Here is a 22,715-nt window from a genome sequence, read left to right on the forward strand (position 1 = left end):
ATTTTATGAGATTAATTCTTGTTAATTCTGATGGACAGAAGTTGTGAAGGGTGCAGATCTGACTTATTCCACAGTGCTTGTACATGCAGTGCACCTTGCAAGGACTGCAGTTTCACAAAATAACCCCCCAATGACTCTCAACTTGCATTTTCTGTTTAATCAACATAATAATTCAGGCAGAGAAACAATTGATTGAAGGTAACACTGCAAAGTGGAGATGTAGGATTTTGATTAAAGAAACTTACCATGCCATCCAATATCAGAGAGAATTCAAAAAGTTTATTTTGACCAGTGATATAACTTGAACCAAAGTAGGCAGCAAAACCTTTCACAGTAATCTTCACCTTACATTGGAAATTGTCCTAAACACCCAAGCCAAATATCATAGAACAGCGGCAGAACAGACGACAGATATAAAAGATCTAAACATAGCAAGCAAAATTAATCTATTGTACAAGACTTACTTTGGCCAGCTGCAGGACCAGGAAGGCTCCTCCTCCACCAGATTCCACAATGATGGCCACAAATTTGGGATTAACCGCACAGAAGGAACTATCCCATGTCACTTTAGACACTCGTATGTCTTCATAACATTGGTCAGCTTTCATTGCCTGGCCAAAGACATGGCGAAATTTGCTCTGACGTACAACCCTGCGGCTCATGGCTATAATTGAAAAGGAATAGAAAAGTTAGTTTCGAAATAACCTTGTGTTTTTCTTTTAGAAACATAGTGTTATTCTCCTTTGTTACAATCATATCCCAGTCTTTTCTGACCATGCTACAACCACCTCTGTTGCTAAGACCTAAACCAGTTGGCTTACTCCCTTGTTAGTCGGGCAGCACAATGGCTCAGTGGTTAGTACTCCAGCCTCACAGCACCAGGAACACAGGTTTGATTCTAGCTTTGGGCAACAGTGTGTGTGGAATTTGAATAGGTTTCTTCTGGGTGCTCCGGTTTCCTCCCACAGTCCGAAGATGTGCAGGTTAGGTGGATTAGCCATGTTAAATTGCCCCATAGAATCCAGGGATGCGCAGGCTAGGTGGATTAGCCACGGCCAGTTTCCTGTCAGAATCACTATAGCTCAAGGAAGCACAGCACAGGAAATAGTTTGGTCTATATCTACTACAAATCTACATCCCTTCAATAACTGGCACAGCACAACAGGATACCAATCCACTGTTTAATAACTGAGTCTTGAATCGGACATTATAAATCTATACTGAGAAAGGTTTTTGGAACAATAATTTTTGTTTGGAAAATTTCTCATCTTGAATATTGCAAAAAAGATTTAAACAAACTCTAATGAAAGGGGTTACCTAACAGTAGATCATCTCAGGGCTCACAAGAGAAGGTAAAATAAATGCTAAAAAGGCAAACTACAGAAAAGTAGCCAGACGAAAGCTACAAGTTGTACATACTATAGATAACTGCAATTAAGAAATTGAATTAAAGATGTGGAAATTTACAGTAATTTGATTGTACAGAAAAGTACAGGGCCTTATTATGGTAAGAGTACAGTAAGTATATTAGTGAGGACGGCTGGCTTCATTTGGTAGAAAGCTATCACATTGTGTGAAGTCCACAGGCTAACTCAGAACATGAGAACAGAAGTAGGCCATTCAGCCCTTCCAGCTTGCTCCACCGTTTAACTTGAGCATGGCTCATTGAAAGCTTCACTGCCTTTTACTCACATTACCCTCACAACTCTTTACATCACTGGTATTCAAAAATGTTTGCACTGTTTGTTCGCCCCCAAAATTGAATTCTCATGGGGACTTTTGGAGTCAAACCCATCCTCCGCTCCCAAGTACTTGAGCAATGATAGCTGGAAGCATATAAAGCCAGGGGTGAAGTTGTAATTACCTCTACTTTAAACATATTCAAAAGCTAACCTTCCATAGCCCGCTGTGGTACAGAATTTCAAAGACTCACTGCCCTCTGCATAAAATAAATTTTCCTCATCTCAGTGCTAAATGACATCCCCTTATTTTTATATTGTGAACCTTGGTTCTGGACTCCCCAACCAATGGAAACATCTTACCTCCATCCAAGCTGTCTATCCCTTTAAGTAATTTGTAGGTTTAAGCCTGAAGAGTGAATGAACCAGGTGCCGTAGTGGGGGAAGGATTAAAAGGTCCCTTTTCCACAACCTTTGACCTTTTTGTGAGATTTTCTCAAGAGCTTATTTTTGTTTTCAGGGTCTACTTTATCATTCTTTTATTTGATGATGTCATAATATTGTAACATTACCTTCCATATTTGCAGTGAATTATTTTCTCTTTAGATTGGTAAGATAGCATAATTACCAAAGATTTCATATATACATATAAATATTAAATCTTTTACCTTGGAACATATAAATATTTGGGGGTGGGTGGGGTGACTTTGCACTGTTTGTTCGCCCCCAGAATTGAATTCTCATGGGAACTTTTGGAGTTAAACCCATCCTCCGCTCCCAAGTACTTGAGCAATGATAGCAGGAAGCATATAAAACCAGGGGTGAAGTTGTCATTACCTGGATACTAATTGATAGTAAAAGGACTAACGAATGTAAGCAAGTTTGAGAAGACAATCAAGATGTTACACTATTATATAGATAACCTGACACCATTCAATACTGTTTGTTCTTCTCAATGTCTTTTTCTAACTTTCCTCATTATACTTCGTTGTACCTTTAAGTAGATAACTTGACAAAGGGTGGTGCTGGAAAAGCACAGCTGGTCAGGCAGCATCCGAGGAGCAGGAAAATTGACGTTTCGGGCAAAAGCCCTTCATCAGGAATTCCTGATGATGGGCTTTTGCCCGAAACATCGATTTTCCTGCTCCTCAGATGGTGCCTGTCCTGCTGTGCTTTTCCAGCACCACCCTAATATAGACTCTGGTGGCAGGACTTTGCTTTAAACTATCACTTTGAATGATAGAATATTCATCTCAAAATAAACTCAACAAACAATACTCAAAACTGGCTGCTTTCTTCTGAGGGAAAGTTGTGTGTCTGAAGATGTATTGGGCACAGTATTTGGCAGGTCATATGCAGGAAATTTGAAATGATACTTTATTTCTCTTTTCAGCTCCACATCTGAATTGGAAATCTAGCCCAGGATGTTGATTTGGCATCATACAGACAATGTAGGAAGTTAAACTGAGCCTAGATAAACACATACCTGATCCAAGTGAAGCTTAAATCCAAGCATAACATTCCAGTGTATCAATCCCCCTCACATCTATTGTACAGAAAAGCTGACCCATGCAGTAAATGCTTTTTTAAGTGACTCATGTATTTGTCATCTCTAAATTACAGTGCTATCACCGGACACAGAGTGGGAAAAACATATCATTTGTGGGCTCCCTCATTTCTGCTGTAACTTAATACAGTAAGAGCTGCACAAGGCAGGAAGGAATATAGTGACACCAAAATTCCTGCAAATAATAAAATCACTGACACTTTAGATTGACATATTGAAATGAGTAGAGTTTTACTGCACAGCATTAGAGTTGTTATCTCATTCTGTTGCAGCTACAGGCTAAAGGCTGCAAACAAGAGTAAGTGGACAATACCAAATGCAGTAGAAAAATAGATAGCCAACTGTCCAGAGCAACAGGTTCGATGCCATCATTAGCCCAGACAAGATTTTTTGAAAGTTCTATTGTTATGATGGAAAAAAAGTAATTTATCCAAGTAATTTTAAAAGCATACATATATAGATCCCCTCTGAATGGTATGTTGAAACGCTCAGTTGAACTTTCAGACCATATGTCACTTCAATTGCCTGCAAACATCTAACTTTTTCACACCAAGAAGTGGCAATAGGAAAGTATTTGCAAATCAAGGTAACTGTAAAATTCCTTCTATGCCTCTCTCGGAAAGTTGGAATGATAATTTTGATTTAAGGCATTATTTTGGTTTTTTTTTTGAGGACCCTTTTTATTCCAAAGCATTTAAACGATGTCCGAGTCTGACACCAAATATATTTAATTTTGCAGCAAACCCTCATGGTAAAATTGGGTTTATTCACTTGAATGAGGTCAGTGTTACATAATTACAAGGGCAAGATTAATTGCCGCATGCAAATTGGGACCTATTAGCATGAATTATCATGTAACTGAGAGGCGACCTGATAGAAGTTTATAAAATAATGAGAGGTTTACATAGAGTTAATGGTCTTTTTCCTAGGATTGGGGATTTCAAGACTAGGGTCACATTTTTAAAGGTCAGAGGAGAAAAATTTATAAATGACATGAGGCAATTTTTTTTTGCACACAGGGTGGTTCACATGTGGAAAGAATTTCCAGAGAAAGTGGTGCATGCAGATACAATGACTATGATTAAAAGACATTTGGATAGATAAATGAATAGGAAAGGTTTGGAGTGATATGGGCCAGGAACACGCAGGTGGGACTAGTTTAGCTTGGGATTATGTTTGGCATGGACTAGTTAGACTGAAGGGTCAGTTTCCATGGTACATGACTCTATGATTTCCTTTTTACTTCACCCCCATTTATTGTTAAGCCAGTTTTATTCACTCACATCATCATTTTACATCACTTGTCTCCTTTAAAACACATCTGAGAACATTCCGCTCAAACTTTTGGTCATCTAACTTTATCTCGCCATATGTGACTTAGTTGCATATGTAGATTTTACAATGCTCTTGTGATGTACCTTGGCATATTTCAACACATTAAAATGCATCAAAATGAACAGTTCTTGCTATTATGATCAGTTTTTAAAAACAATCTATTTCTAAGTAAAAGTGTTAAGTTGAATGCTGGAGGCTGTGGAAATTCCAGTGGCTCAGCTACCTGGTCAAAAGCTCTTCACTAACAAAAAAAATTCCAAATTCTCTGAGATGTGGTACATGAGAGCACAAAGTGTTTGCAAAATGCATAGGGATAGAAATCTAAACTTGGGAAAATAGATGTAACTTCTGAAAGCGCAACCATGGCTTCAGAGTTTTCTAGGAGGACACTGACTGTATATGGCACTGAATACAGTGTCTGATGCCTGAGGACATGTTGGGCTTGAAGTTTCACTGTAGATGTAAAAAAAGGAGGAAAGGATAAGAGATAGGAATATCAAAGCAAGTCAGTCTATATTTAGAATTCTGTCACTGGTTATAAAAGGATGTATTTTCTGAATCCAGGGCAATGCTTGTGTACAGAGTATCATATTCTCAATGTAATCTGAACATTGTATTGCATAAGATGCTTCAAATAATTGGAGAAGGAAAAGATGATGATGTGGGAGAATAAAATTGGCTTAAAAGTGAATGTGGGTGAGGTATAAAGAAAATCATCTTCAGTCACATAACAATTCAAGCTAATAGGTGCCAATCTGCATGTGGCAATTAATCTTGCACCTGCAACTATGTAATGCTGGCCTCTTTCAAGTGAATAAACCCAACTTTACCATGACTGCTGCAAAATCAAATGTATTTGTTCTCATATTTGGGCATCATTCAAATGCATTGGAATAAAAATTATCCTCTAAAGAAACAAAATGATGCCTCAAAACTGATGCAAAAGATGCAAGTCTATTTGCATCTCTGCTGCCCCACCAGCTCCCTCATCCAGAAGGTTTAAATGTGATGAGCCTTGTCATAATACAATACCAGAATACAAACATTATCAACAACAAAGCTAATATTAACCTTCAGCTTACACTATGTTAGATTATAGCTTTCATTATTGGAGGAAACATCCAATTGTCCTACCTTCCCAGTTGCATGTACATTTCAAGGTGCCTTTATACAGTAAAGTACTAATGGGATTAATCTTAGATCAGTTATTTAACAAAAAACAGATAGAAAAATTATTTTTGTGTTCAAATCTCAGGGTTCAAGACTCCCTCTTCAAAGAGCAGTCACTTGCGTTGGAATAAAGCTCTGCTGTTAACAGCTACATTCAGACAGTTCATATTTATAGACATGTCTTAGGAATATTCAATAGACACTCAAGCAGGGGTGATCCAACCTGGAGCGTGAGCAAGTGGAACAAGTATATATGAAGTGTGGTGAGGGGGACAGGGGAAAGAAAGGGACCAAAGAGAGGGAAAAAGCATGGGCCTGTATTGACAATAGATAATGAAGAATGAAGAGCTATTGCAAATTGAAATCCAAACCAATTTTCTGTCTGCTTCATCAAAAGATATTGAGAAAGTCAAGGGATCAGCTGACTTAGAAAATACATGGAATCACATTCAGAAGATTTCTGGTCTGTACCATTTGGTTATGTTGATTTTACCATTGAAAGAGCTAATTTGGGGACAGCTAAAGGAGATTATGCTTGTATATGAATCACAAATATATCTGTGAATGATTTCACTTGTACAGCACATTAATAAATCAAATACAAACATTGTGAAAAGCTACTAATAATCAGTGATGTGAAATAATTAGCTTCGTTCATATGCAGAGTCTTTCACTTTTTGGAATAAGTGTCTAACAACATTACTCCAACAGAGTAATGTTGTTAGATCTTGGCAAGTGCCTCACCTCTGCACATTGCTAGGAAAAGCTATGTACTATTGTGTGCACACGTAATTTCCCCACCCTTGGGCCAAAATACAAAAGACTTCCTTTCAGAGTGCAGCAAGAATTTCATTTTAAATTCACTGAAGAATACATATGAAAGAACTTATTTTTATAAAAGAAAATGATGGCACTAGAAATATGACTGAAATAATTTCAGTACCAACAATATATTAAACATAGCCCAACGCTGCAACTGTCATTTGCTTTTTGTTCAAGCAGCAACATATATTTTCTTCAGAGATTTGTAGCTCTTCCTGAAAATTGTAGGTGACAGAAGTAGCAGTGATTTCGGTGACATAATTAAAATTTCAATTAAAATGACTGGGCAACTGTGAAAACTGTGAGGACAGCAAATAAATCTGTGTTTAGACCGAGTCACTATAGCGACTCCCACTTCAACATCCAGCCTTCTAGCAGATGTGAGGTGCCGCCTGACATTCAAACATTTTTGAAATGTCTCGCCATCATCGCACTGGGTTTTTTTTTGCAACATAGCTCCTTGAATAGTTTCCTCTGAAAGCTGTACTTAAAAGGTCAGCATGTTGTCTGTTTGGACAAGTACACACAGCCAAAAAAGATGGTATCTGCCTCAGTGAGAACTCTTGCAGTGCTTTACTTAGTTACACCATCATTCATGCTGTTCAATTCTTTTGGTTAACAGCCATCAGCAAAAAAAAATTCTTTGAGTGAACTTTTGATCCTTGAATGGACATTGTAGAACATGTTAAATATGTAACGCTAAGCATCATTGTCTTGATGAGGATCTTTGCCTGTTTACCACCTGTAGATTAACTCCAAGACGTAGCTGGCCAGTAAAAATGCAACCCTGTTCCATCAGCTAATACAGAGCTAAATATTTTCCATTTCTTTTGTACAAAATGTGAAGTATAAACAGCAGTTTTCTTAAGGCAAAAGGATATACGAGTATTGCTCCAGGACCCCTCAGTGACAGGTCTGATGTGACTGCAACACTTCATCAGTCGCCTGGGCGGCACGGTGGCACAGTGGTTAGCACTGCTGCCTCACAGCGCCTGAGACCCGGGTTCAATTCCCGCCTCAGGCGACTGACTGTGTGGAGTTTGCACGTTCTCCCCGTGTCTGCGTGGGTTTCCTCCGGGTGCTCCGGTTTCCTCCCACAGTCCAAAAGATGTGCAGGGTCAGGTGAATTGGCCATGCTAAATTGCCCGTAGTGTTAGGTAAGGGGTAAATGTAGGGGTATGGGTGGGTTTCGCTTCGGCGGGTCGGTGTGGACTTGTTGGGCCGAAGGGCCTGTTTCCACACTGTAATGTAATCTAATCTAATCTCCTTCAATCACAGCAAGTCTGCCTTTATTTTTAAATTCACATTTTAAAACATTTTGTCAAATCTAGCATCAATATTTTTGAGGGATAAACAGAAGACCCATCGGTGCCCCATGATATTTATCCAATAGTGGTTTCAGATGCCATAAAGGTGACCAAATGTCCCAAGTGTGTTATTTAATTATTTTTGATAGTTGGATAAATATTGTAGCTCCCAGTCCCCTGCTGTGAATTTTGCACTCCAACAAGATGAAACATATCAGTGTTACAATTTATTATCCGAGGGAGTTAACTACAGGCTATATAAAACTCCCTTTACTCTTCCTGGCATCATGTCTGAACACAATGTCAGATCTGTGCCAGGACAACAATAATATGCATTTCTTTTTCCCACCCTTACGTGTCTGCTCAAATTCACGCTTTTCCAAATTCTGTTGAATTATGGCCAGTGCTTTGATTTGCTTCCTCCCAGCCTTAGCTGGATTCAAACCCAAAACTGCTGACACTGCTTTGCTGCTTTATTTAAGATCTAATGAATAGTCATGTGGCAATTGAACCTGCTCAAGAATTTGGCACATTTTGGAAGCTTCCACACTACTTTCCAGATTTTGGCTGGCAAGCTGCACTAGACAAGGCATGAAATGGAACAAATTGCCACAGAAATCGCACGGACTGAAGATTACTTTTGCCAGTGACAGCACGATCAGCTTCAAATCGGCATGGACAAGTTGGACCGACAGTTGGACGGTGTCTGTGCTGTGCATCTCTATGACTCTAAACCCCAGTTTGTCACAAAGATTCTCAGGTACCGTATGCAAGTGGTCAAGGCATAACCTGCCGCTGCTACATGTATTCTGTGAACGAATTAGTGAAGAATGAAATGTTCTAGCCTTGAACCTGCAACACCCAAGCTCTGTAGCTTCATTTAACAACATAAAGCATCAGCAGACCATTGTGTGATATTTTCCCAGATTTCCACTCCGAATACCTTATGGTATTTGCCATCATTACCTGTGTGTGGAATCATTCCTGAAAAAGAGCTCATGCCCGAAACGTCGATTCTCCTGCTCCTTGGATGCTGCCTGACCAGCTGCGCCTTTCCAGCAACACATTTTCAGCTCTGATCTCCAGCATCTGCAGTCCTCACTTTCTCCTAGTTTAGTGGAATGATCCTTGCTGAAAGGACAAATGAGTTTCCTCGCTGCATTGCACTAAACCCACCACATTAACTGCCATATGAAGCCTTGCTGTGAGAATCATGTCCAATTTCCACCCCCTCTCATTACCCAGCATTTCCAGAGTAACTCACCGGCGATCCCAGAACTGACTGGCGTCCCTGATGCCAGTACCATATTTAAAAGTTCCATCGTGCATCCAGATAAATGTTCTTGGTCCAGAGCTCCCTCCATGGTTTTTGACATTTTCACCAGAAGCAGGAGACAGCGGAAATCAGCACCCACTTTGAGCTTGGAGCTCCTGCTGGGTGGGGCATTGTGCGTATGGGACTTCCTCTCCCCTCAGGACCAGCAGTGGAGGCCACAACACAAGATCATGCCATCCCGGTCGGAGGTTGCCACACAAGTTACAACAGTGGTCTGGAGGAATAGCCACAATGTAGGACGAAGGTCAGTGTCCTTCTCCATGTCACTAGTGTACGTGCCATCTTCTCTGCACTGCCTCACGTTCACCCTTTCTATCTCTGCTACTGCAGGCACCTCCGCACCAAGGTTCTTGCTCTTCCACTTTCACTATCACATATAACATCTTCTCAAACTTGCTGGATCCCACCCCAAACCCTGACACCACTAAACCTGCATGCCCTCTGTACTGCCTACTCCATAAGACATAGGAGCAGAAATTAGGCCATTTGGCCCATTGAGTCTGTCCTGCCATTCAGTCATGGCTGATAGATTTTGCAACTCCATTTTCCCACTTTCTCCCCATAAGCTTTGTTCCTCTTGGCAATCAAGAACTTATCGATCTCTGTTTTAAAGATACTCAATGACCTAGCCTCCACAGCCTTCTGCGGCAATGAATTCCATAGATTCACCACTCTCTGGCTAAAGAGGTTTCTCCTTATCTCCATTCTAAAAGGTCTTCCCTTAACTCTAAGGCTGTACCCTCAGGTCCTCGTCTCTACTGCTAATGAAAACATCTTCCCAACATTCACTCTGATCAGGCCGTTCAGTATTTCATAAGTTTCAATCAGATCCCCCCTCATCCTTCTAAAGTCCATCGATGATAGTCCCAGAATCCTCAAACATTCCTCAGATGTTAAGCCTTTCATTCCTGGGATCATTCTAGTGAACCTCCTCTGGACCCACTCTACTCTTCCAGAGGTGTGAGGCCCAAACTTGCTCACAATACTCTGCATGTGGTCTGTCCAGAGCCTTATAGAGACTCAGGCATACATCCTTGTTTTTATATTCTAATTGCCAGAGACCCGGGTTCAATTCCTGCCTCAGGCGACTGTCTGAGTGGAGTTTGCACGTTCTCCCTGTGCCTGCATGGGTTTCCTCCGGGTGCTCAGATTAGGTGAATTGGCCATGCTAAATTGTCCGTAGTGTTAGGTGAAGGAGTAAATGGAGGGGAATGGGTCCGGGTGGGATGCTCTTTGGAGGGTCGGTGTGGACTTGTTGAGCTGAAGGGCCTGTTTCCACACTGTAAGTAATCTAAAAAAAACCTGCATGTTTACCTTAAGAGAAACCTGGCTTAGAACTCACAATTCCCTTTGCACTTCAGACTTCTAAATTTTCTCCCCATTTAGAAAATAGACCACACCTCTATTCCTCCTACCGAAGTGTATGACCTCACACTTTCCCACGTTAGACTCTATCTGCCACTTCTTTGCCAACTCTCCTAACCTGTCTAAATCTTTTTGCAGCCTCCCTGCCTCCTCAATGCTACTACCTGCTCCGCCACCTATCTTTGTATCATCTACAAACGTAGCCAGAATGGCCTCAGTTGCTTCATCAAGATCATTAATGTATAAAGTGAAAAAGTTGGTCCCAACACTGACCCTTGTGGAACACAACTGGTCACTGGCTTCCATACTGAGAAGGACCCTTTTATCCCCACTCTCTGCCTTCTGCCAGACAGCCAATCTTCTATCCATGCTGGTATCTAGTCTCTAACACCATCTGCCCTGATCTTACTCAGCAGCCTCCTCACTCACACTGGACATCTCACCAACTGCACCAACAGTAATGGCTGTACCACCCACTTTCATCTTCCGTAAAACCTGCCTCTCGCTCATTCCAGGAGCAGAACAGCCCACAATGAGGCAGTAAGAGTCAGGATGGGTGGTGTGCTCTCATTCAGCTCCTCGTCTCTCAGCAGGGGACGATCCTAATTCTGTCCACCCCGAGCAAGGAACAGTCAGTACAGGCTATCGCCGTTGACTAGACTGAGGCTGCTGACAACTGAGGCAAACTTCCTGCCTTTGCATCTCCATTAAACAACAAGGCACTATGGCAGTAAGGTGAGCCTTGTATCTCTGGCTGAGCAGAGAAAAATTACAAAAAGGCAAGGCACAGCAGGAATGCCTTGAGCATCCAGGGAGACTCAGCGTGAATGAGCACTGACAGTGAAGAGCCTGAAGATGTAGCCTGGTCCAGCCCATCAGCTGGTTGCATGTCCAGAGTACAGAGCCCTGACTGCAGTTTTATCATGATAGTTACTAGTGCATATCATTGAAGGTCAGAAACATCCTGTAAACGTGCCAGGAGGGGTCACAGGGGCTGACTTCCAACATGAAGGATGTTTGGAGCAAGTGGTGAGTTGAACCCGTTAGAAACCTGCTCTGGCTAAATTAGTCTGGTAGAATCGTAAACCACAGTAAGTGGGGCTGTTAACAAGCTGTTGAAAAGCAATAACGAGCTTCGAGTAGGAACTCACCACTGCCAGACACAAATCCCACCTTCACTGTTCTTCCCACAGTTCAAAGATGTGCAGGTTAGGTGAGTTGGCCATGCTAAATTGCCCATAGTGTTCAGTGATGTGTGGATGAGGTGCATTATTCAGGGCTAAATATAGGATAATAAGGGTAGGGGAATGGGTTTGGTTGGGTTACTCTTCAGAGATCAGTGTGGACTTGTTGGGCTGAAGGGCCTGTTTCCACAATGTAGGGATTCTATGATTCACTTCTCACGTCACTTGAGCAAAGTGAACAAGAAATGGTAAGATGCTCCCAATGTCGAGATGGGCCTTACCAAACACTCTGCAGATTCCACTACTCCTCTCACTGAAGCCAGCTGTACCGAGAGCTGGATGAATTTCTGCACCACATGTCGTCCCACAGACCATGGGACATCAGTAAAATGGATGCATTCAATGTCACATGGCCACTAACCCCTTTCAGAACCATTACCTTACACCACCATCAAAAAAAATGCTTCTGTGGCAAAATGTTGCCTTGAACTATGTTCCTGAAAAAAGAAGTGGCACCATTTACCTGCCTGCTTTGGTGAACGCTGCAGCTTGGTGTTCAGAAACAGTTGAAACTTTATTGCTGGAACGAAGGAATTGGGAGAATGGGATGGCGTTTTTACAGGGGGCAGGATGGGAGGAGGTGTAGTCCAGGTAGCTGTGGGAGTCGGTAGGTTTGTAGTAGAAACATGCCACATGTAGTAGAAACATTCCTGTTCAGAAACATGCCACTTCCAATAGGCTGCCTGTCTGAATTGTGTGAAAAGCTTCAGACAGATACATTGATACAATGCAATGCCAGAAACAAACGACTAAGTTAGTGTTCAGGCATTGTCCAAAGTAAGAATGGTGACGCAAGGTGTCATCTTTCAACATTTGTTGTGACCATTTAGTAAATGAAAATACAATCATTCACGTCCCTTGATCTGCGAAGGTTGTTGTGATATAATTGAGACGTTAACATGCATCTCTCATTATTCACTGCATACTCAAGGAGAACTAGGGATCGTCTGTTGCGTAAAATATGCTGAAAATAATATGCTAACATGTGCAACAGATTCTACAGCAGGCACTCCACAGTGTGCTGCACTGTATACCACTCAATCTTCCTTCCCTTAGTTTGCTGAGGAACTCTTCTTAATCAGTCTGTAAATTTAGTCACAGTAATTCTATCACATCCTGCGCAATGAAGGCAATACAATCTAGCTGATTTTAATTTAAAATCTTGTCTTGACTGTAGGTTGTAGATTGAGTCTTTCTAATCAATCACGTGGTGTAGCACAAACCTACTGCAAACAGTCATTGCAAACAAACAGTCAGCACACTGCATACTGGGCAAGATTACTTGATAATCTAATGGATTTAGAATTCCTAAAAAGTGAGCACCCTCTTTCATCTTCAGCATTGTCAACCTAGGTTTAGGCCAGACAATGGTGGGGACAAGACCTCCTTTGGACATAGCTTTCACAACAGAAGATTGAGGCTTGACTGTTGATAGGCCAGCCTTATCAGATTGTTTCTTAAAATAACGGTCTTATCACAACAAGAAATATCAATGAATTTCAAGTAAAGGTATGTTCAGTTCAGCTATCCATCTTTAAAAATATCAAGGGAACAAACATTTTGCTCATCAACGTTTACTTCCCTCCTAAAGTCATTTGGATCTTTACAAAACATGAATTCAGATGAGCAATGTGAGTGGGCAAGCAACACTGGAACATCATCACAGCTTGTGAAATTCAGGGATGAGGAAATTCAATAAAACACTTGCCTCCATTCTTCTCACCACCCCCATCCACTTTGTGAAAGCCACCTTCATATAGGTTTAATGCAGAAAACTAGAACAGAAACTGAAAATGTGACCAATTCACCCACCTCATTGTTAGCGACAGCTGCAAATATACTTTGTGGTGGTGGGGAGGGGAAATTAATAGAAAGACTGGAAACTTTGCACAGGGTTAGCTATGCTACGTTTATTATCATGCAGATATTGTACACATTTATTGTTCTATGTATTCCCCCACACCCCCTACCCAGTTGGAGTGCCAGTATGTTCTGATAGAAGCAAATGTTCTGTCACAGCATTCAACAGGAAAGACATTCATTTAGTCACATACAATTGGTCGCACTATGCAATGCACCTGCTGTGAGGGAATAGCATTCAATTTGAGTTCTAAACAGTGAATCCCAAACCCTCCCAGAAAGGACTTTTGGACATGGCATTTACTGCTTAGGAAACCAAAACACGTATAGCCTGCCTGTACCACCACTCACTGGAAACTGTATTCAATTAGCATTTCTTCAGCAAATTAAGAAATAACACCATCTATAACAGAAGGTAAAGTGAACAGAGGGAAAATCATGACTTAGCCCAGCAAATTGTGGTTTACCCGAATTGCAATCTTCAAAATTTCAGAAAATTCTGTAACAATTTGACTTGATTTATCAATTAACCAAAACTCCCAATTACAGGTGGAGGGATTAACAAAATGTGATGCTAAAACGCTGGTACAATCCCTGGAACCACAAAGCAGTGTAGCCCAGACTTCTGTCATTGCTAGATTTGAGATTCAACTGGAATTCCTAATGGAAGACTATCCTGCTTATTGACCTTACATCTGTCACTCACGATTGGATATTCCACCAAGGATAAGGAACAACGTCCCAGAAGTCAAGTCAAAATGTGGCAGGTTTCTGCTCCCTTTAATCATCTAAGCATCTACCTATCACAGGTTAGGTCTGGGAGACGAAGACAGTACAGCAAGTTGTCCTACTCTAACTCACCAGCCTTCATTTCCAAAGGCTTGCTTCCAGAAAAAAAAACTAGCCTCTGTGCCCAGTTGGCTTTGCACCAGATAATGTCAAGAGACTAAAGGAGAGCCATGTGTATGACAGGCATGATACTTGTTCACATCAAATATTTCATTATACTAGGTCCCAATGCTGAATTCCCTTCAATGAAATCCCTGCCCACCGTACATGCCTTACCCATATATTAAGTTGCTCCAAGGACTGAGTACAAGAGGTAGCATCGAAGAAGACAAGTTGAATTGCTATTCAAATACATTTTTGTGTTTATTAACTATGTGCGTATGGTTCAAACGCCACCTCCAGGTGGCACAAAGAGGATGCAGGCACAAAGAGGAAGCTGACAGAAGTGATGGAAAGCCAGTAGTCAGTATCAAAGATGGCGCACTGCACTCAGTTCCTCCTTTATATTACATTCAAACTTCCAATAAATCACTCCCGCATTTCTTTGATAAATTGCCCCAAATACTGAAAAACTATTACCTCTCTTCCGCCTATGTATTATCTCATTATATGCTGCAAATTAAGTACATGTTCTGAACACAACACTCACAGCCTAAGTAAATCCTACAAATCCCCACCCCCCAATCCATCCAGTAGCTGCTCAAAATTATTTTAGCAAAAGGCAGATTAACCCCTCTGACTTCCAAAGTTCATCACCAGGACCATAGTGTTACAGACCTTGGGACCTTCAAAATGATATCTTCTTCAGAGTGGAGTTCCTAAGTTGATTGGATCTTGTTGTGGTCAACTGATGTCACAGGCCTTATCCATGAATGCTCACACTTGGAAGTCCTTTTATTGCTGCATTACATGAGATTATTCTGTTGTCAGCTGCCTGAAGTACATAGTCAGAGAGTTATAGAGGTCCACAGCACAGAAAAAGGCCAGTTGGCCCATCAAATCTGCACTGGTCAAAAATAAGCATCTAATCCCATTTGCCAGTACTTGACCAATAGCCTTGTCTGCTTTGGCATCATAAGTCCACAGTTAAATGTCATTAAATAGTCTGCTAATTTTGTTCTTTAAAATGTTTTAACCTCCTAAGTCATTCCTAACTATTTTTGTGTCCCAATGCCACTGCAAGAGTTAAATAGTAAAGCCAGGAATCCATTGGAGTCTTCCACAACCACTGCATGGGTCGGCTGAAGAGTTGGACAAATGCAGATGCAATGATTTCTGAAGCATTTTGTTCACATCCATCAACCAGCGTATCCAAGAATGGAGTCACAGTCTAGAAAATCAGATGAAGTGGAATTGCAGTGACATCAGTCATATTTTCCAAGCTTTTTCCTCAGACTCAGGGTGGTGCCAGATGACTGAAGAACTGCCAACGTTACACCCCTATTCCAAGAAGGGTGTAAAGATTAGTTCAACAACACCAGGCCAGTCAGTTTAAACTCCATGATGACAAACATTCTGGAAACAATCATCCAGACCAAAAATGAAAATTAATGTTTGAATTTTTTTTTTGACAAGGTAACACAAAAGGTTAATGTCTATTCATAGTTGTTAACAGTGTGAGTCATTTTCCTCTCCTTTCTTAACAAGGAATAACTCTGGATAAAAAAAATAGTGATTCCTGTGGAAAATATGGCAGAGTCACTAGATCTTATCACCACTCTTCCTATGATTAGACATGAAAGCCAATAAATCAAAATGACATCAGTTCTCAGTGTCATTACAGAGGGAAGTTTAGATCCCCACACTTTCTCGTGTTAATCTAGAAAACAGATGAGTTAGGATCAAGTCTTCTGAAATCTGTCCTGCAGTTGGCCTTGTTTGAACTTGGGTAGCTGAAAATAAATCCATTCTAAAAATAGGTAAACATGTCTTTTGGGCTGGGTGAATGGAATCCAAATGGTTTAGACCGAGCAAAAAGTAATGAGCTAGTTTAAGAATGAGGAGCAGGTTGCAGACTCTTGAAGAATTCCAATCCAGAGTTCTGAATCCAAAGAGTGCCAGAACCCTGCAAAATATCATCTGCTCTGCTATTTTAAGTCAGCACAAATACACAGTCGTCCACCACAGATAATTGCTGCTGAGGGTTTGCCACTTTAAACTATGCAGTTTGCATTTTTAACTCGTGTGGAGGAAATTTGTTAACTGCATTTCGATCCTTGATAACTAGACCTAAAAAATGACTTGCACTTAGATAGAACTTGTCATAACCACCAGATACTTCAAAATGGCTTACAACTCATAATCTACTTCTGTCACTGATGCAGTGTTAGGAACTCAGTAGCCAATTTGTGCACAGCAAGCTTCCACAAATAGCAATGTAATTATGACCAGAAAACCTGTTTTGGCAACGTTGTTTAAGGGATAGATATTGGCAAGGACGCCAGAAAACAAAACTCCCCTGAAAAAGTGTCAAAAATACACAGTCACCGTTCAGAAGAAGGGTCACTGGACTCGAAACGTTAACTCTGTTTCTCTCTCCACAGATGCTGCCAGACCCGCTGAGGTCCTCCAGCTGTTCCTGTTTTAGTCAGATGGGGTCTTGTGCATAAATTGTGGAAAGCTAACATCCAATTTCAGCAGGTAATAGGGGAAGGCAAATGGAATGTTGGCCTTTATTTCAAAGGGAATGGAGCATGAAGGAAGAGAGTTCTTGCTAAGACTACACAAGGCACTAGTCAGAACACAGTTAGAATACTAAGAGCCGTTTTGAGCCCCTCATCTAAAGAAAGGTATAATGGTATTCGAGGCAATTCAGACAAAGTCCACTCGGCTGATCCCAGGTCTGGAGGGACCGTCTTATGTCAAGAAGTTGAGTAGATAGGCTGTGTCTTAGGTTAGGCCTGTACTAATTGGAATTTAGAAGAATGTGAGATGACCTTATTGAAACATACAAGATTCTGAGGGGGTTTGACAAAGTAGATAGGAGGAGGTGATTTCCCCTTATTGGAGAGTCGAGGTCCAAAGGGCATAATCTCAGAATAAGTGGTTCACAATTTAAGACAGAGAATATGAGGAATTTCTTCTTACAGAGGGTAGTGAATTTGTGGAATTCTTTACTGCGGTTGGCCCGTTATGTATATTCAAGGCTGAAATAGATAGATTGTTAATCAGTAAGGGAATCGAGAGTTAAGGCAAAAAGGCAGGATGATGGAGTTGAGGAATATCAGAGCAGCCATGACTCATTGAAGAGCAGAGTCGAGATTAGAGTGGTGCTGGAAAAGCACAGCAGGTCAGCTTTTGCCTGAAATGTCGATTCTCCTGCTCCTTGGATGCTGCCTGACCTGCTGTGCTTTTCCAGCACCACTCTAATCTAGATTCTGATTTCCAGCATCTGCAGTCCTCACTTTTTCCTCATTGAAGTGTGGAGCAGACTCAATGGGCTGAACGAGTGACATCCGCTGCTATGACTTATGTTCTTGATTAAATGTAAGACTGAAGACTGCACGTCCAACAATGCAGGATGCCCTCAAAACTGCACTGGAGTATCAGCCTTGAATTTTGTGCTTAAGCCCTGGAGTGGGATTTGAACTCAGGATGTTGTGCTGATAGATAACACACGGCTTATTAACCACATTATGAAAGAAAGCCAGCGTGTTGAATACATTAATAAATTTGTTCCACCCAAGTGATCACAGCAAGAAGATAAAAGTTTAACCTTTTATAAGTTTAACCCTTGTGTCCCCATCTGCTATTGGATAGAATCTTGTGAATCAGAAAAATAAATAGTAGCTTTTTGTAATAATTTACAAACTTAAGGCCAAAATATTGCTTTCAGTTCCAATGACCCAGCAACACATCTGTACTTGCCATGTTTAGTAGTCAAGTGGCTCTATTGAAGGCTATAATGAAACTAGTGAGCCAGAAAAATGAAATGGTGATATGATCAATGGCACTACATGCACAGATATTCAAGATGGGGTGAGATTAATTAAAGATTGAAGTCTTTTGCTCAGATTCAGTGAAGCAGAAGGAATCTCTTAGCTACTTGAATGAAATCAAACCAAAAGCGGAGGACTGAAGGAGGAAAGAAAGCAAGTTTGAGAGAAAATCAGCAACAAAAATAAATCAAACTCCATTTATTCCAAAATGCATCAAAATGGAATTTGCTTAATTTTATGCCAAGACTGGTGCTAAAGAAAAATAAGGTTGACAGTCATGTACCCAATCTCTTGGACATCTCTGTCAGGACAAAGTCAACAGAGAAGTTACACTGGATCTACAGGAATACACAGGCCAAAATAAACGAGATGTGCACCTCTTAAAGCCCAGTGGAGGAAAGAGAAATTAATGCCAAGTCCCCCAATGTGTGGCAACCTTTCATTTTGGCTTGAATAATTCATTACCAATAACAGTGCTCTATAAGGAGGTATACACAAGTACAGAACAAGGGACAAAAATAACAGCAGCTGCTGAACATAAAATGACTATTGCACAATGCTTGCTAACTGCTGAAAGCATTCCCCTCCAGACTCAAGTCCTTTAAAATAATAGGAAGAGAATTTCAATCCTGTCTCCCATCTAAACTCACAAAAATCGAGCTGGTGCTTTCTGTGAAATGGAGGAGTGTACAAAATTGCTTTGCCAGTTTTGAGTCAGGAGTACCTTAAGGAATATGGACAACTGACCCAAGGAAATAGAAAAGCCACAAAAGAAAGTGATGACCTCAAAACATTGGCCACTTTTGCCTTTCTGCTTTGTCACCATTTCCTGTATGGTATTTCTTGCTGCTTGGGGGTTAGTGGTGCAAGATAGTATGGCTCATTTGCAAGTCAATCTCTTCTGATGCAGAGAAATGTCAAGAGGAGAGGTGCACGGCCTCCAGCAGATTTAAAACTGACGGATGATGTTTCAAAATTGGCATGTCCCAGCTTTCAAAATTTCCCGATTGGTTGGGCTTTTCTGGTTACAGTGAGCCCAATGCAAATGGTGCAACACGAGCCTCAGTATTAAATGGAGATCATTGTACCCACGATGGAAATATTTCAAAATCAACACAACTGAGCTAAGGAAAATAAAGTTCTCATACTTCTGCTAACAAATATGCAATGTAAACATAAGTTGTGTTCCAATGGCATTTGTAAGGGAACTGGCCCAGAGCCCAAGTTCAATGAAGAATCTCCTAGTGTTCAAAGCATTTGCGGTGGAATCTTCCCAACCCTAAACAACATGGGCAGTAATGAAAATGTTGGGAGAATTGGGAGACAGAGCAGCAGCAAGCTAATTCCCCACATCAAGAGCAAAAGCTCCCATTTTCCAACCAAGTGTTGAGCGCTGAGACGGGATTCTCTTCAGTGACCAGAGAGAGGCCTATTTATCTACAATAACATCCTTATTATTACATCAGCTCACCTAAATGATATGCAGTTTCCCCATCTGGATAAAAACTAGGCAGAGACAATTCCCAGCAGGGATGTAACCTGACTCTCCAGTGCCCATGGTGTAAAGCAGTTCAGGAAACGTGATAAAAATCCCAATTAGTCAATTTCCAATGAGATTCAGCCCTTTGGTGTTACGCATCTTTGTCTGATCATTATAATAAATTCTGCTTCTGCACTTTTCAATGTCAGTTTTATCAATTTTAGGAAATTTGGCGTGAATCTATAACCTATTCCTGGCGAAGAGCTTATTCCCGAAACGTCGATTCTCCTGCTCTTCGGATGCTGCCTAACCTGCTGTGCTTTTCCAGCGCCACACTTTTCGACAGGAATTTATAACCTATAATTAAACATACAACAAATAGGCCCAACAGCTTTTGTATGATGATGTTCACGTAACTAAAATTCAGCAGCATTCTCATTATGCTCCACCAGTTATCTAAAGGATTTGCACTTACATTGAGTCTTTTGCAGCCGAAAGAATTCCCAGGATCTTTTACAACTGACTAAATACTTTTGAAGTGTAATCACTTAAAAAGTACAATTGGTCACCATAGGCACAATAAAACAGATTTTTTTAAAAAATCATCAGCGTTTCTGTTGTGGTTTGTAACGAGTAAATCATGTGAAGATAATACAATCTTAAAACTTGCGCATTCTGGAATAAGTGAGATTTTAAATAGTGATATTTTCTGGTGAATAACTTTTGTGGCCCTAAAGGGTTTTTTTGTAAATTAAGAAAAGTTTTGGAGTGTTTTCCTTCAGAAATGAATGTGCAGTGAAGATATTTTTGATGTATAGGTTTGATATACTTCTCTGCTTTATGTAACTTTGTGAACATTAGGGTGGCACAGTGATTCAATGGTTTGCATTGTTGCCTGACAGCGCCAGGGACCCACGTTCGATCCTAGCCTCGGGCGACTGTCTGTGTGGGGTTTGCAAATTCGCCCCTTGTCTGCGTGGGTTTCCTCTGGGTGCTCTGGTTTCCTCCCACAATCTAAAGATGTGCAGGTTAGCTAATTGCCCATAGTGTTTAGAGATGTGTAGGTTAGGTGCATTAGTCAGTGGTAGATGTGGAGAAATAAGGTAGGGAAATGGGTCTCATTAGCTACTCTTTGGAGAGTCAGTGCGGACTTGCTCGGCCGAAGGGCCTGTTTCCACACTGTAAGGATTCTATTCTATTAAAAAAATTCTATCATTTAAATCTAATTTGTATTTCCAGCATTATATTCACTGGTTTGGATTCTGCGTGTCTTGGTGAAGGCTTCTTTAATCTCATTGGTTGAAAAGCCAAGCTGACAGAAAACAGTGATGCCTTGTAGTGGGCACCATCATCAAAGTCAATAGACAATAGACAATAGGTGCAGGAGTAGGCCATTCAGCCCTTCGAGCCTGTACCGCCATTCAATATAATCATGGCTTGATCATTCCTAATCAGTATCCTGTTCCTGCCTTATCTCCATAACCCTTGATTCCACTATCTTTGAGAGCTCTATCCAACTCTTTCTTAAATGAATCCAGAGAGTGGGTCTCCACTGCCCTCTGGGGCAGAGCATTCCACACAGCCACCACTCTCTGGGTGAAGAAGTTTCTCCTGAGCTCTGTCCTAAATGATTTCCCCATATTTTTAAGCTGTGTCCTCTGGTTCGGCACTCACCCATCAGTGGAAATATGTTTCCTACTGCCAGAGTGTCCAATCCTTTCATAATCTTATATGTCTCAATCGGATCCCCTCTCAGTCTTCTAAACTCAAAGGTATACAAGCCCAGTCGCTTCAGTCTTTCAGTATAAGGTAATCCTGCCATTCCAGGAATTGACCTCATGAACCTACGCTGCACTCCCTCAATAGCCAGTCCTACATCAAGGAGGTAAGCCCTTTGACCCAAATTGGTCCATACCGACCAAACTATCCATCCATGCTTACCCCATTTCCCTGCACTTGGCCCATATCCTTCTAATCCTTTTCTATCCATGTATTTGTCCAAATGCCGTTTAAATGTTGTTAATGTACCTGCCTCAATCACTTCCGTTAGCAACTCATTCCATATGCTAACCACCTTCTGTGTAAAAAAGTTGCCTCTCAGGTTCCCCTTTATTCTTTTCCCTCCAAAATTAAACTGATGCCCTCTCGTCCTCGATTCCCCAATCCTGGGAAAAAGACTGAGTGTGTTCACCCTATCCATACCTCTCATGATCTTATACACCTCTATCATGTCTTCCCTCAGACTCCTATGCTCTTTAGAAAAAAAGACTTAAATTGTTCAACCTCTCCCTATAACTCAGACTACTGAGTCCAGGCAACATTCTTGTAAATTTCTTCTGTACTCTTTCCAGTTCAATTACATCTGTTCTATAGCAAGGTGACCAAAACTGAACACAATATTCCAAGTGCGGCCTCACCAACGTCGTGTACAACTGCAACATAACTTCCCAATTTCTATACTCAGTTCCCTGACTGATGAAGGCCAATGTGCCAAAAGCCTTTGTCACTGCCCTGTCTACCTGTGACTCCCCTTTCAGAGAACCATGCACCTGAACTCCAAGGTTCCTCTGTTCCACTACACTCCTTAAGGCCCTACCATTCACCATGAAACCCCTAATTTGATCTGACTTTCCAAAATGCAAGACCTCACACTTACCTATATTAAAATCTATTTGCCATTTCTTGGCCCAAGGGCTGATCAAGGTCCTGCTGGAATTTCTGATATGGGGGTCGAAATGTGTGGCACTGGAAAAGCACAGCAGGTCAGGCAGCATCTGAGGAGCAGGAAAATAGACATTTCAGGCAAAAGCTCTTCAGCAGGAA

The 22,715-nt window shown here is 41.2% G+C and overlaps 1 protein-coding gene across 2 annotated transcripts in view; it reads right to left on the reverse strand.

Moving 5' to 3' along the window:
* LOC122564000 (coronin-6-like) overlaps nucleotides 1–22,715 on the reverse strand; it is a 243,359-nt gene that overhangs the window by 175,006 nt on the left and 45,638 nt on the right. For both annotated transcript variants that reach the window (XM_043718415.1, XM_043718414.1), the window contains exon 2: nucleotides 465–664. In XM_043718415.1, the coding sequence (XP_043574350.1) occupies nucleotides 465–662 (198 nt within the window). In that variant the 5' untranslated portion in view covers nucleotides 663–664. The remainder of the gene's footprint in view (nucleotides 1–464; nucleotides 665–22,715) is intronic.

The sequence above is a fragment of the Chiloscyllium plagiosum genome, chromosome 28 (genome assembly GCF_004010195.1).
Source record: "Chiloscyllium plagiosum isolate BGI_BamShark_2017 chromosome 28, ASM401019v2, whole genome shotgun sequence".
In the NCBI taxonomy this organism is placed as follows: Eukaryota; Metazoa; Chordata; class Chondrichthyes; order Orectolobiformes; family Hemiscylliidae; genus Chiloscyllium; species Chiloscyllium plagiosum.